Genomic DNA, 16,069 nt, shown 5'->3' on the forward strand with positions numbered 1-16,069 from the left:
CTCACATGGGAGTTGTTTTTTACTGTTGCTGTTCTTTTTAATTATATGAAAAACTAAACATTTTTTTTTTATACAAACTCAATGTAAAATATTAGTTTGACCTTGTTAGAAATGAAATCAGCTCACAGGGAGATAATTTTGCTCTGAACAGCAGGGAGCAGCATCAAGCCCTTCCTAGGTATTTTTAGCTGAAGTCATTTGTAGAAGGCAAAGAACTGTGTTAACCTTTGCACATAGTAACTTCCCCCCCGGGTGAGTCGCCACGAGTAACTTTCTAGAATGCAGAGCTGCGCATGTCATCCCTACTGAACACCTTCTGAGACTCTCTTTGGCATACTTTGTGCACGGGGCCACTCTGAGCTGGCCCTGTGCTTCCCTGGACTTGCTTCCCTTACCCTTACATGAGTGCGCGAGTGTGTGCACACACACACCTGCCTTTTTACTCTAATTATACAGAACGACTTATAATCTCTAAACGTGTCCAACTGGCTCAAGACTTTGTACCTTGCCAAGTTTCTCCTCTGTTTTCATCATCTCAACACCCAACCTCAGCCTTGGGGTCACGTCCTTGGGACCCACTTCTCTGATGTCACCTGCCCGCCCCTCCCCGGATGCTGTCTGGGGCAGGCACTCTCCTCTGTGCCCTGAGAATGCTTGTGTTTCCCCCCAACCCCATGCTGTCCCAGGACAGTTGGTATTCTTCTCTCCTTCCTGTTAGACCGTGCGCACCACAAGATGTGTTTTCCCTCCCTTTATGTTTGTGTGGAGGCACAGGCCAAACATTCAATATGTATCTATTAAATGAAAGCATGAGCAAATGGATGAGTTATAGCAATGTGCCTGCATGTGATGGGACCTCATCTTTCATAGCCTCGCTGGTGTCCACGGATCAGTGTCTAAGTATGGTTTTCAGATTGTCTGCATGAGAATCATCTGGGCTGCCTATTAAAATGCAAATTCCAGGGCCCATTCTGCACTTGCTGAATCAGAACAACTGGGGATGTAACCTGGGAAGATGAACTTTAACAAGCTGCCTGGGTGATTCTCATGCATACTCACTTTTCAAATAAATGCTGAGATCCACAAGTCTGGGTTTCACGATATACGGAGCTGCCCTGGCTAGAAGCATGCTTCAGCTTCAGTCACTGAGTGCAGATTCTAAATGCAGCTAATGCTCCACACTGCGCTTTGAACAGTTCAGGACTTGTAATCCTTTTCACATTATACTGGTGCAGTTTCGATCCTTTTCCGTTTGGTCTCCCCTGAGCCAGCAGAGAAAGGGTGGAGGCTTGGCTGTTGGCAGGCTTGCTGTGCAAGTGGCACACGCAGGCAGGCAGGGGGCATCCCTGCTCCTTGTCTCCACCTGAAAATACGAGCTGCCATCAAGAGATCCAAGTGTTATATTTCTTCTCAGATCTGCCAAACTGACATATAAAAATAATATCTCCTTATTGTTTTAATATACACTTCTTTGCTTACTAGTGTGACTGAATGCTCCATCTAAAAGTGATCAATAGGGAAAAAGTAGATGCCCGAATTCATAGGTAGCCAGCACAAACGGAATTGAAATAGTCTCTCTCCTTTTTGATACTTAACTTTTTCTCAGCGATCTGTACTGTTTTTTGAGATAAGAGAATACTCATTCCATACACCACTGTAACAGAATGTATTGATAACAAGGTCTAGGTGAGCAGACGTATGGAAAGGGAAGAGTGACACATGTGAGCACGGTTGAAGCTTTCTTTGCAGTAGGTTTTTCGCACAAGTATAAGAGAATGTACACGTTAGCTCTCTTACTGGGTACTTCACGTGGCAGCTCTGAATCTCGCTTCTTCTACCTATAAAATTAGAGTATTGTACTCAATTGCAGACTAGTAATGCTGGAAAAAATCTTCAGGGAGCCTCCAGTTGGCCTCCCCCTTTTGCACACTGAGGGCTGCCTCTCGGAGAATGTGCTCGCGTGGGCTTCCACAGAGTGTCCCAGCCAACTCTTGTCCCTCTAACTTGAGCTCTGGCAGTTTTGGATTTCCAGACAACCTGTTCCTTATCATACGCAGAACCAGGTGTGGCCATGTACTTGGTTATTCACCCATCAGGAATGATACTATACCATCTAGCTGATCCTAAAAACTTCTACTTATCAAGCTGAAGTTCCACTCTTTTTAAAGTGATAGAATCATGGCAGGAGGGAATTCTTAATCATGATTAAACTTGGGGGTGGAGCCCTCTCAGGGCTAATTTAAATGGAAGAGCAGGGAATAGTTCACTTGGATTCATTTTCCAGTTTTTAGAATGCCACTCTTTCCTAGCAGAATCCATTTTTAAGCTATAAACCCAGCTCTCACCAGACATTTTTCTTGTGGTTTCGTTTATTCTGGTTGTTACTTAATTCTCCCCAAGGGAAAACATCAGGAGATCATGGAAAGATGCTGCAGCCCCTGCTCTTGGCACCACAGAGTTTGGGTGAGGAGGCGGCATCACGGGGAGGGGAGAGGTTTGGGAGGTACATAGGCCTGGACTGCGCTTGGGCCCCGCATGTGAGCATGTGAATGTGAGGACGAAGCATCCTCCATACAAAGGCATAAGAAAAACGTTTCAGTGGCTTGGCATAGGGGACATAAACACCCTGCAGCAATGCTGCTGGGAATGTAAATTAGTGTCACCTTGCAGGAGGGCAGGCTGGCACTAGATCACAATTTAAAATGTCCACATCCTTGACCTGCAGTTCTACTTCTAGGAATTCAACCTAAAGATTTACTCATGTGTCCCAAGTGACATGTGTATAAGGCTGGTCACTGTAGCATCACTTGTGATGTCAAAACATTTGAAAACAACCTGAGTCAATAGGGGGTCGGTCTAATAAGTTGTTGTACATCCATGCAAGGGAATGGTCTGCACCGTTTAATAAAAGTGAGACAACTCTATAAGAAGTGATTTGGAAGGGTCTGCTAGATGGCCTATTAAGGGAGAAAACTAGATACAGACCAGTAACTATACGAATATGCGGTTTGTGTAAAAAAAGAGAATATGTACAAAACATGCTGTGTATTCACTGAGTCTCTTCAGTATAACATACCGCAGGAGAAGCAAAACTTTTCCTCTACCCTCTTAGAGTCTCCAGCTAGGCCTGAGAATTCATTGGACAGAAGACAGATTGACAGGAGAAATGTGTACAGATTTTATTTTTACATGTACACAGGAGGCTTCACAGGAAAATGAAGACATCTAAGGCCCCCAGGATCTGAGCACACCTACTTTGCAGCTTCACCAGCCACACTGACCTCTCTTCTACTCCCCAAACCTGCCCTTCCTGCCTCTAGGCTCTGAGCTGGATGTTCCCGTTCCCTGAAATTTCTTCTCCCAGCTTCTGCATGACTGCCCATTTCCATCCTTCAAGTCTCAGGGTCTGTCTAAAATAGTGTCCCCTCCAAGTTTCTCTCTGCCTTATTATCATCAACCTGTTTTTTTTTCTCTCAACACATATCACAGTCTGTGATAGTTTATTAGTTGATGTGTCTTCCCCCACTGGATTTTAAGTCCCACGGTTGTAGGGTTCTTGTTTATCTTGTTTGTTCCTGACTTTGACTAATCCTGTTTGATGCAGCGGTGTGAGAACTGGTATCCAGGGCTGCTTTCCAGGCTTCACCACTGCAGTCCTATCATTGCTCCCAAAGGTGAGCACAGAGCTTAACTTCAGTCCTGGGCTCTGCCACTTACCCATCTTTGATGAGATTCTTATCTCTGGGACCCCTTTTTTTTCCATCTCTAAATTAGAGTAGTACAACTACCCTTGCCCAACTTTAAGGATTATACTGGTTAATATGTGTAAAATGTTTACAATGGTTATAAAAAAAAAGTAGGTAGTAAAAAAAAAAAAGCAGGTCCTCTTTTGGATAACTGGAATTAGCACAGAATTACGCTGAGAAAATGTTGGTCTTGGTCTTACTCTGGTCCATTTGGGCTCCCGACATCTAAAAATTCATGTATTCTCTCACTCGTTCCTTTGGAGATTTTTTCCACGTAAGGACCCACCTAGTCCTTACTTCATGCGGGACTCTGGGTCATAAGACACCCTTTCAGGTCAGGCTCCCCAGAAAGCCAGCGTTGAGCCAGAGATGTGCGTGCAGCAAGTTCATTGGGAGTGTGGGTCATTGGACTGGGCCCAGCGAGAAGTGCAGACTCAGCAAGGCCTTGGTTGATCCCACGGGAGCTCAGACTTGACCTGAGTGGAGGCAAAAGGTCTGGCCCTTCCTTCTCTGACCAGTTGTTGGGTACGGACGGCCACTGGGATGAGGACATGACCTTTGGCCAGGTACTCTCTTTAGCTGAGGGATTCTGGAAAGCTGCCAGCATCTTCAGCTGCTGAGAGAACGTGCTTGAGCCTGAAAGGTGAGACCTGGGCGGAGCTCGTGCCACCTCTGCACACACCTTGGACCAGCCTTGGCCTTGTAGACAGCAGTACCAGTCTTGCACTTGTGGTTCTAGGCAGACCCGGTTCCAGTCCTGGCTCAGCCAGTGTCCAGCTGGCCTCTGGACGAGCTCCTTCGCCTTTGTAACTGAGGGGCGCCTTGGACCTTGAAAACTTTCCTCCTTGTTTATAGAGCAATGTTTTGCACAGCTGTAGAGGAGCTTAAAGTGAGAGGAAAAAAAGTCCAGCGTGCTCAACGCAGCAGTAAACACTCATCCACGTGCCTTGGTGGGGGTGGGGTGGCCTTGGGTAGATGAAATAATGAAACAGGGTGTTGGGTATAGAAATGAAACTTAGACTGTGAAGAGCAGTGCAGCTCTGGGGCAGTGGCTCTGTCATTTACAGGGTGATACTCTCACCTCCAAGGGCCTGGTGGGCGACCGGCCACTGCCCTCCTGCCCTCCAAAAGGAGATGGGCATGCTTCCTTTGCACGTGGCCTGACTCTGGCACTCTCTCCCTGCAGGTGACACAGAAGTACTCCCTGGTCATCGTGCAGGGTCACCTGGTCTGCGAAGGGCTCCTGCTCTTTGGCCAGCAGCACTTCTACATCTGCGAGAACTTCACACTCTCTCCCGTGGGTGATGTCTACTGCACCCGCCACTGCTTATCCAAGTGAGTGTCCCTCCCCTCCCAGCAGATTCTGCCCTAAGCCCCGAGCTGCCTTCTCAGCCACCCCCATGCCTATGCCTCCCACCTTGTTCTTTCTATGGGCTCAGGTTTGGGCCTGAATCTGAGCCACGAGATAAAACAGAGGAAACTTAAGGCATAGGCATCATGATTGTGGTTCCCCAAAGCTAAAATCTGGAGCGGTTAACAATGCAGCAGCTCCTGGGGCTTTCCTGCTATGGAACGCACCACAGGACAAAGGGCATAGGTCCTTAGGTTGTTTGGGTAATAGAATCCAGTCCCATCAGCTTACTCATTCAACAACTTCTTTGATTGTTCATCCTTATGCAAGACATCAGGCCCTGTCCCTTCATGCCCGCAAGGCACATGAGCGCAATCAGCAGCATAAACAGGTTCTTTTGGAAAGAGTTTGGAACACACTGTCATCAAGGGACAAAATACGTGTTATTTGAGGACTCTTCGGGGTTCATGCTTGGAGAGATGGCATGGGGCTTGTGTGGTGAGGGACAGGTACTTGAGGGAGTAGGCTAAGATCTGGGTCTTGAAGGATGGGTGAGACTTGGGTAGAAATCTGAAGAGTCATTTTTACACCAACTAACACCAGAGGTCTTTGGCAGGAAATTCCGAGGTTCTTCTTTAGGATCCAATGCAGTCGGTCTACTTGGGTTCATTCGGTTCTTATTGATTAATTCTCTAGTGTTTATAAAGTACTGCCATTCAAAACCAAATTGATTGTGTTTGCACTTTTGCTAAAGGTTCAGTTCTCAAGTTGTATGTTTTCATCACTTTTGGAGAAATGTAGGTGTAGATTTCTTTTCTGGTTAGCTAAGGCTCAAGTAATGACAAAATGACCTCTTAGCCCAGTGGCTCTCAAACTAAACTACATTGACTCACCTGGAAGGCTTGTTAAAACAGACTTCTGGGACCCCTCATCAGCCCAGTTTCTAATGTGGTAGGTCTGAGTTAGGGCTGAAGATTTTTAACAAGTTCTCAGCCAATGTTGATGCTACTGGTCTGGGACTACACTTTGAGAACCACTCTTTAAGACTATTGACAGAGGAACCAGAGCCTTACCTGCCAATAACTAAGAATTTTAACTCCCAGATGTCATATCATTTCCAGCCTATGTCAGGAAGCAAGAGTTTAAGGAGCACAGAAGGATAGATGTCAGCCCACCCTCCTTTGATTTAGGTTTGTTTTAAAATGCTTGGCCTTTTTCTCTCTGCTAATTTCCATCTTTTATTCATACCAAACGTTCACCAATTGCAGTGAGTCTTCTGTTCTTTTCCAAGGCAGGAGCATAATTAATACTTGGCACACTCATCCCATCTTATTGCTCATGTTTTATTGATACTGATCAATATGGACAATGGGTCTGCTGACTTGCCTTTCTGAGAGCTGATGAAAGCTTTCTCCTCTACGTATATGCATGGCGTGCCCATGAAATGACTTGCATAAACCATTGCTTCACTCTCCACCTCTGGTTTAAATTGAGTTGGTGTTAGGTAAGACCTTATTGATGAGGTAAATTGTGTTTATGAGGTGTATGTAATCATGATCAAATTGACTATATCTGCACTTCCAACAGAGGCCCAGTTGTCAGGTTGGATGTACTCAAGTCTGGAAGGGTACTTTTCTAGAATGCAAATAGGAGAGTAGTGAGAATAAATTACTACCTTGGAATATCGTTTGGGAATTGCCATAGGTAATTTTAGACACCGTACCTCAAAGAAGTGTTTGTTAACCAGACAGTGCTTTCTCTCTGATCTCCTGTCTACTGCCCTAAGAAAATGCTGGCACTCGTGGAGTTGTGGTTCTCAGAGATGGGCCATTAGATCATGTCACATCAATGGGGATTAAGTCTTATTTTGACCATGGAGACTAAGGAAGATACATAAATAAGCCAGTTAAACATAAAGCTAAGTCAACTCCAGAATGTTTCTCTAAAAGGCTGCCATCAATTTGACTACAGTTGAGCATTAGACCTTGAAAGAGACTCCCCAGTGTGCCATGAAAATATCCCAAACAAAACTCAAGAGCACTGCCAGTCCTCCAGCAGGGATTGGCTTGTGTACTTTGGAACTCTCCTTAGAAAGTAAGACCCTTTCTAGACGGCTATATTTTGCTTTCAGTGGGATCTCTTCTTGGCAGAATAGGGTGACTGTACTAACTGGGTTGGCCAAAAAGTTCATTAGAGTTTTTCCATAGCATCCTATGGAAAGCCCGAACGAACCTTTTGGCCAACCCAATAGCTGTCTAGGGCTCCTGTAACAAAGTATCAAAAACTGGGTGGCTTTAAAAAAAAATAATTTATTGTCTCACAGTCCTGGAGGCTAGAAGTCTGAAATCAAAGTGTCGGCAGGGTCATGCTCCCTCTACAGCTTTAGGGGAGGATCCTTCCTCGCCTCTTCTAGCTGCTAGTGTTTCCTGGCAATCCTTGGTGGTCCATAGCTTGTATATACATCATTCGGTCACATGGCCATCTTCTCCCCGTGTGTGTCTGTCTCTGTGTCCAAGTTTCCCCTTTATATGAGGAGACTAGTCATACTGGATTAGGGCCTATCTCAATGACCTCCCTTTATTACCTCTGTTATTTACCTGTTTCTAAATAAAGTTAAATTCTGAGGTACTGGGGATTAGGAACTTCAACATATATCTTTTAGGGGACACAATTCAACCCGTAACAGTAGCAGCCACGCTCACAGTGTATAGCGTTTGATTCATTTGGTGGGGATCCAGACCATCCAGCCGGCTCTTTGTGACGGGGTGCTTTTAGTCAGATATCTCTTTCACATCAGTCAGCAGTTTTAAGGCATCATCTCTCTGTTTAATTCAACAAATACTTATTGAAAGTCTGTCTTGTACCAGCACTGTGGTAGACTCCACAGATACATAGATCAGTCAGATGTGGGCTGAGTCTGGTAAAGAGTTTGGGATCTAGCAAGTTATTTGGGTATAAATTCCAGCTATAAATTCCTGACAACAATTGGATACATACAAATGTGGGGCAAATCAAAGTATGTTTTAGTTTGAAATCCACTTCTATTACCAAAGACCCAGTCAGTCAATATCTTGATTATCATTTAGTTTACTGTGATTTCCCTAGTTAAGAATATTAAAAGTTTTACTATGACCGCCCTGGGCGATTTGCATATATCATTATAGGTGTCATGCAAGAGCTGTGAACAGCATCCTTTGAACTGTAGCCACAGCTCCATCTAAAGAAGAACATGGATCAGCGACTCCTTTCTACTCATTGACCTTGGGGGCCTGAACTCTGATTTAACGCACATGTAGAATATAGCGTTGGCAAAGAGACGCAGTCCTAGCTGTGTGACGAATGCGTTGTACGATGGAACTCCAGTCTGGACCCTGCATCAGTGAACTCAATAATGTCATTCACAATTTAGTCTTCCTGAGAAACTGAGTCTGTCTAAGCACTCCTGCGTTATGGATTATTCAGTCCCTACAAGCAGGAGAAGAATGACCATCTTTCCTCCTAAAAGCTCCTTCCTAAAAGCATTCTCCAGAGCATTCCTCCTCATGTCACCAGTGTTTTAGAGTCCTAGGTTGAGAATCAGTCTGCACAGAGTAAACTGGAAGGAGGGAGCTGGTGGGGGAAGCTCTGTAATTGCCAGCCAGCCTGTCTGCCTCAGGGGAGAAAAGGTGCGGCTGCGTGAGCTTGGGTTTTAGATTCAGAGGACCTGGTCTGAATCCAGTTCCATGTGACCTTGGAAAAGTCACCTCTTCTCTTTGGAATGTAGTTTCCTCATTTCTGATATGGGAATCATAATAACACATGCTCAGTAAGGGTTCATCACGTGGATCAGATTAATCAAGGACAGGGAAGTACTGAGCAGGCTGTACAGCATGACAGTGGTCAGTCCATTCAGCAAACGTGCCCCGAGCTCCAGGAAAGATGTGGAGGATGAGATCCATGGGCACAGGTCTGTGCCCCCATGAACTCACTCATAGACAGCTGGGGAGAGAAACCAACCAAAGGTGCAGCTAAGGTACAGAGAATGTTTGCTGTGCTCCCAGAAGAACAGGGCCACAGGACCACAGGCCACAGATCACATCATTGTCACTGTCACAAGTGCCTTTACCTGGAATGCTGTTTGGCCTAAGTCAAGGGTAGGAACCAGAATTACCTCCACGACCTCTCTGGGAGTCAGGGAAGTTTAGGGGAAGCTCAGCTTAACCCCAGAGGGAAGCATTAATAATGGACAAAGGGCCTCAGCCAGCAGTAGATTTGAATTAAAACATCCAAGCAGAAGCATCCAGAAGCATCCAGCCACATTTGTGTTTCAACAGTCCTACAGCAGTGTGGCTCAGAACAGGGGCCCTGAGAGCGTTGTTCTGAGAAGGGGCAGGAGTCCGCAAGGGTGCGGTCTGGCCATGTGGGTGCTGCACAGCCGGCTCGGGCTGGGTCCCACGCGGGTAGCCTTCCCCTCTACCTGGCAGTAACCGTTCTGTAGAGTGTGCAAGTCTGAGCTCTCAGCACTGCAGATGCTGGACCAGCTCCGACCGCAGCCCAGAGAAGTCCTGCGGGCCTGTGTGATGGCCTGATCTCTCTCCATTTCCCCTGGAAGCGTGGCCTGCCCTGGAGGCTGGGCGGTGAGGGCCGCCCCTGGAGCTGGGGTGGGAGGAGGTAAAACACATTCCTGCCACCTAGTGCTGGTGCGGGGCTCCTCGGCTCTGCGGTGGGCACACAGTCTTACGGAGGGCTGAGGTGCTTGGAAGGCCCTTCCTTTCTCCAATGCTAAAAGGGTGTTTTATCAGCGCTTTGTGGTAATGTACACAATGCAAAATTGCTGTGTAACTCAGATGATCAGAAATGTAACTGTCCATACTGAAATCAAATTTATTTCTCAAGTCCCCATTTGTATTGGTGGTAGAAAGCTTCATCTGGTGGGTTATGTGAAGGTATTTCAGTTACTTCCAGTGAAAAAATTGTTCTTTGGGGGATAAATACTTAGTCAAATTCATGACTCCTCCTTCCTCCCTTCTCCCTTTCTTCCCACGGGGAGTCATTCTGACCTCCAGGAGCAGGCATCCGGCATCTGGCCTGGCCGGCCCATCCTCTGCTCTCTACAATGCCGCTAGTCCCTGGTCCAGGCACGGTGCTCTGGGGTCCACTGCTAACGCTGGGGTCATCGTCTTCCAGCCCATCAGTGCTGTCAGCCCTGCCACCTGCCTCTTTGAAGACTCAGAGTTTTCTGGCCCTTTGCCCCATTTTACACTAGGTGCTAGCCCAACTGACACGGCTGTTCCCCCCAGGGCTCCGTGTTGCCTGACACCATGCTGGACAGGGCTTGTCTTTCTGCCTCATGTTCCAGGAGCTTGAAATTTCTCCAGACCTAACTACACATCTCTTTCATTCTTCCCCCATAAACCCCCAGCCCATTTCTGACCCCTGTACTCAGAGAGTCTTCTCACACTTACACCCTGTGTCATTATCCGTCCTGGAGGTGGGCCCTTTGTCTTGCTGTCCCTCCCCTGGTGAGGGCAGTGATCCGCCGTACTCCTCAGGGCATGGCTGACACAGACAGGCGCTCAGACAGGGTTTATTAGGTCAGTGGGGGCTGACACATCCTCCAATGTGTCCAGAAACTCAGGTGGGCCACGCACGGTGCCTGCAGGGGAACAAGCCTACCAGACACCCTCTCACTGCGTGTCTTGCTTCCTTTTCAGCATTAGTGATCCGTTCATCTTCAACATGTGCAGCAAAGACAGGTCCTCCGACCATTACTCGTGCCAGCGCCACAGCTACGGTGACCTCAGGGAGCTCCGGCAGGCGCGCTTCCTCCTGCAGGTGTGTCCCGGGAGGGAGCCAGAGAGAGGACCATCTCTTCCGGGCACAGGTGGTCCAGGTGCCACTGACGCCCCATCTGAATGTGAGGGACACACCTCCCTGATCCCCTTCACCTGTGCACAGCCCAGGGCCCTTTGAGACACCTGTGAATCCCTGTGGCCTATGTTGGGCTGGTCCCCTGGCTGGGATGGAGTTCTGCCTTCTGTTTCACTCTCTCCACAGATCCTGCCATTTGGCCACTGGGTCCTTCTCTCTCTTACCGTGTCATTTAGGATCCAGCCTCTTTGTTCTATTTTCCCCTTGACATGCCCCAGAGCTGCCTTGGAGATTCAGAAATACAGGACAGGGCAGCTCCATTGCCTCGTGGCAGAGCCAGTGACTGAGAGTTGAGTGCCAGTCTGCCCTCTGTTCTGAGCACGTGGACACCTCCCCAGGCCACAGCCCCTACCCTCTGCCCTCCTCACAGCTTCAGCTACCTTCAAGCTCCTGGTCATTTCCTGGGCCAGGTGTTTTAGAGATCTCCTGACTGTCCCCTCCAACCAGGATCCCAGAGCCCTGTCCAGTACATTCAAGGGCTCATCCAGGTACTAAACAGAGCTGGTTCCTTCCAGAGGCAGAGCTCTGCTGTCAGCTAGTCACACCACGTGCTTCTCATACCCCGCCTTGGAGAAACATCACGTGGCTTCGGAGCATCACTTCAGTGGCAAAAGGAGGAACTCTGGGGCTCCCACTGGCCTCAAGCACATCTTGCCTTCACCAGCCCAACCTCAGCAATAGCAAAGCTGCATCCGTGCCCGGGGGGCCTCCCAGGCAGCTGGCGGAGGAAGAGATGAGGGACCACCCTTGGGGGTGGGGAGGAGCCTAGATCCCTCCCTGCTCACCCTTGCTGCAGGGTCTCAGTTCTGCAAAGGCCAACAGGGACAGTGCTAGGCCCTCGGGAACAGAATAAGTGTGCCTTTCATTTGTAAATTTCTTTGTCCCTTGATCCTCCTGCTGGAGGCCTCATTATTATTATCTGAAACTAAAGCTCCAGGGAGCCTTTGAAGGAAGGAGCAGCTGCCCTGCAGACAAGGGTCCAGCAAGCTGCTGACATCTGACCCAGCTCTCTCCCTCTCCCTCCCTCTCCGCTGCTTTTGCCCACAAAGATCTGTTTCTCATTTTGCCTGCCCTTAGTGCCCTTCTCTGAAAGGAGAGTGAACTAGAAAGGGGCGGGTGGAGGAGGCCCTGCCCTGATAGTTCTGACCACAGCCAGCATGGGCCCAGTCCTGAGCACGGCCCTGCAGCTTTGGCACAGTCAGGCACCTCTCTGGGCTTCCATTTCCCTCCAGGGAACAGGTGACCATGTCTTGTCTTTTCCACCATTACATATATAGCAGCACTTAGCACATTTTAGGCACATAACAAGTACTCAAAAAAACACTTTTTAAAAAAATAATTGTATGTCTACTTACAGGTTATATATAGTAGCAAATAGATATCAGTAAGTGAGTGTCTTTCTCCCCAGTAAAAGGGGATCGTTTCCAGATGGTTGGTTAGCCTGACCGTGGTGGAAACCAGAAGTGGGAGAGCATGTGTGATGGCCAAGTGGGGCTGGGAGAGCTTCATGAGCAAGGCCACCATTTGTCCAGCCCTAGATTCTCCCAGAGGAAAGTCAGAGCCTGGGCACTTAAGGTTGCTGGGACAAGCTGTAGCCTTCATAAATTCTACATTCATCATCTCTTTGTACAGTGTTTATATTTCTATTTGTAGAAAACAAATCTATGGCCTTATGTATACCCACAGAGGAGAGGGGTATTTCATTATCATTACAGACACTTTCCCTCTGCTCAGGAATCTAATGAACTGGACTTTGAGAACTCACTTCCAGCCAGGCAGGAGTAGGACCTGACTGCTGTTGGATGCAGGACCCCATCTTTGAGTCTGACCCTCTCCCTCCCCGTCTCTCCTTCCATGCCCAGGCCTCACCTCTCCTAGGCCCTCCCTCAAATGCTGGGTATTCTTTGGCTGACCCCATCTGATCCTATATGTGGACTGACTCTATCACTATTCCAAGTCTGTTATTTATAGATTGGAAGGGGAGGGAGGAGGAAAGGAAAGCAGGTAGAGTTCATTTAGGCATTAACGAAATACCCTTGAAAGAACATTGCTATGTCAGTGTGGCCACGTCAAAATGGCTCAGCAAAGTGGTTTGGCAAAGCACCCTGTGCCTTCAAGTCTGTGGGTTGGTGTAAGATGCTGCCCAGATTGGGACTGGCACCCACTCCCCTAGTGTTTCTGGTAAGATGACCCTTTGGTTCAGGAAGTGAAACCCTTGACCGGGAAGTAAAAGTGTCTGGAGGTGTTACTGGGCACTTTCCTCTCTTTGTCTCCTCCTCGCTTGCCCTGGGAGTGGGGCTCTTGTTTCCTGCTTCAGCCAAAGGAGCCCTTAGTTCTCCTGCCCTCCTACTCATTCTGTGGAGACCCCATTTGTCACTGTCACCAAGGTCTTCATATCCCCTGCAGGAGGTTGCAAGTCCTGTGTCGACCTAGATAAGGAGGTAAACTGAGGCAAGCTTGAATTACCAGAAATTGAGTTAATTCAGGAATAGCCGTTCATGAAACACAGGCTGTCGGGAGCTACAGGCGAATCCGTTGAGGGTCAGCTGTATCTATGGGCAAGGAGCACAAGTGGGGGCGTCCAGCCAGAGTCCAAGCTGTAAGTTCACTGGCTTGAGGATGGGAGGGGTTCTTGGTGGATGTTCATTGCACACAAGGTAAATCTCGATCTTCTGTAAAACAGGCATTTGTGGGAAATCAGTCTCTGAGTTCTTAAGTTTCGTTTTTCTGAGGGCGCATGCCTGAGGTTCGCCCTTTCATATCTTTTGGTTCCATTTTAGATTGAAATCTTTTCACACCTGACACAGAGTCCCTAATGACCCACAGCCATGGCTCTGTTGCCCTGGTGAGGGGGTGGGGGGGTTGGTTCTCCATTCCAGGAAACTGCAGAGCAGTAAAAGGGGTTCTCTTTACAGGACATTGCCCTGGAGATCTTTTTCCGAAACGGATATTCCAAGTTTCTTGTCTTCCACAACAGCGATCGGAGTAAGGTCTTCAAAAGGTAAGGGTTTGAAAATCCTCCGCTAAGGAGACCAAACATGACCCAATAGGAGAGGGACAGCTCTGTTCTCAGGAGAATTGTTCCCAACCCACAGTGAGCAGGATTTAGGTTAGACACGAGAAAGAACTTACCCACAGAACTGCTGAGTGATGGAAAAAAGTATAGCGAAAACTATAAAAGCTCCTTCCCTAAATCCTGGGGAACTGGCTCTGTTTCATGAACTGAAGTAGTTTGAGACAGTAATAACTGAAGGGAGAAAAAAATGTGCAGACACAACATATTTAATGGGCCTTCCAGAATTTTCCGGCTTTATTTTAAAATTTTCCAAGTAATTATTTTGACTTAATCTTCCTTTTAGATCCCAGTTGCCAATTTTATTTGTTCTGACTTCATATTTTACTGGAAAGTATTCCTACCAACTGATTTCCCACTTCTGCACGGAACATCCTTTTTCTTAAAGAGAGAAGCATGCTGCTTTAGTTTAACTTCTCTTTATCCAAAGAGATTTATCAATCTAAGGAGTTTAAGCTAGAGTTTAAATTTTAAATTTATATTATTAAAGTTAGAGATACGTAGATCTGCAGAGAATCTAGAAGAGGCCAAAGGAAAGGCAGACTCCTAGCCATAAGCAGACCACACAGAAGCTGGATTAAGAGAGAAGTGGTCACATTTAGCTCCACTTAGGGTTGAAAGTTCTGAGGTGAGATTTGACATCCCTGGCCTGCATGTCCCAGGCCATTTTGTGCTCAGAGGTTCTAGCCTTACCTTCCTGTCGGCCCTGGCCAGTCACTGGCACCAGGATCAGCTGCTGGGTCCCAAGGGCAGGGCCAGAGTGGAGAAAAACAGCTCTCGCAGAGAGGCTGTCTGAGCCAGCTCTGGGTGCGTCTCCATTGACTGTGATTCTCCGTTTGAGGTTCTTCGAAGGACTACTGTTATATCGCCTCCTAAAATGTCTTCAGGTTCCGTTTTAGACCAAACCGAAGAAGTAGACATGCAACTCTGAACCTCAGGTTCCTGTTCCCTTGTGATTTCTGTGCATTAAACAACGTTTTTTTCACAGTCGAGCTAGAAGTCTTATACATCCATAACTCAGACAATGAATAGTGCCAACCACACCCCACCCTTGTTCAAAGAGCATGAAAGTAAGATGGCACTTGTCCCTAGAATACTACAGTGGCTGCTAAAATCAGCAATGGAAATGCCAGCGCTGGCCCAGAGGAGGTCTCTAAAACATGTAATTTTTATTGTAACTATTGTTTTATTGTTATCATTGCTATTATTAAGGCTAGAGCATATAATGGCAGAGGGTGCTGATGGGATGCCTCAGAGGTACACCCTGATCTAGGGGCAAATGGGGCCCACTGGAAGGGCAAGAATAAACCCAACCTCTAGCCTGCCTCTGAAAATGTTCCCATGGTGGTGGAAGAGTCTTGACTCTGCTGATAGAATAATCCTTTCCCTTTTTGTCTAGCTTCTGCTCTTTCCAACCTGGCTTGAAAGGAAAAAGCTTCACGGAGGACCCGCTCAACCTAAGGTAACAGGTGCAGGGAGGAGGCCAGCCATGCTCTCTGGGCAAGGTGTTGGCCTTGCTTTGACTTTCTTCATTGGCCTGACCCTGCTGCTAAGAAGGCATGCAAAGAGCGTGTCAGTCTGCCTTCTGCTTAATTTTTCTCTCTCCCATCCTCGTACAACCCTCATCCTACTCCCCTAGTTCCTTCTGCCAATTAAACCTCTACAACAGACTTGAAGTCCCAAGTGCTCTGAGGCTTGTTCAGACCAAAATGGCAGGAAGCCGCCTCTGCCTGTGGTGGGTGGGGGCAGGTTGCCCGTAGAGGGGGCAGCCCAGGCCCAGCCTTGGTGTCAGGCCCTCAGGTTGAGGTGTGCGCAGTCCCAGGTCTGTCCTTGCTATTCGAGGCTCTGAAAACTCAGAAGCTAAATAAATAAATGTACAGTGATGTGCAAAGCATATGCTAATTTATGAGTCTGTGATATGGAGCATCTTTCCCAGGAAACAAGTTGCTTACGGCCCCTTCCTCTGTGCCCCACCCCCCCCCCGCCCTT

At 47.7% G+C, this 16,069-nt stretch overlaps 1 protein-coding gene across 5 annotated transcripts in view; it reads left to right on the plus strand.

The window, feature by feature from the left end:
• The window catches only part of WDFY4 (WDFY family member 4), a 271,838-nt gene that overhangs the window by 184,881 nt on the left and 70,888 nt on the right, over positions 1-16,069 (plus strand). For all 5 annotated transcript variants that reach the window (XR_003002427.1, XM_024739045.1, XM_024739044.1 and 2 more), the window contains 4 exons: positions 4,933-5,081; positions 10,791-10,911; positions 13,923-14,008; positions 15,480-15,542. Coding sequence is in view for 4 of the 5 variants with exons in the window: in XM_024739045.1 (XP_024594813.1) it covers positions 4,933-5,081; positions 10,791-10,911; positions 13,923-14,008; positions 15,480-15,542 (419 nt within the window). In the remaining variant the exon portion in view is untranslated. The remainder of the gene's footprint in view (positions 1-4,932; positions 5,082-10,790; positions 10,912-13,922; positions 14,009-15,479; positions 15,543-16,069) is intronic.

The sequence above is a fragment of the Neophocaena asiaeorientalis genome, unplaced genomic scaffold, assembly GCF_003031525.2.
Source record: "Neophocaena asiaeorientalis asiaeorientalis breed wild unplaced genomic scaffold, Neophocaena_asiaeorientalis_V1.1 scaffold202, whole genome shotgun sequence".
NCBI classification, from domain to species: Eukaryota; Metazoa; Chordata; class Mammalia; order Artiodactyla; family Phocoenidae; genus Neophocaena; species Neophocaena asiaeorientalis.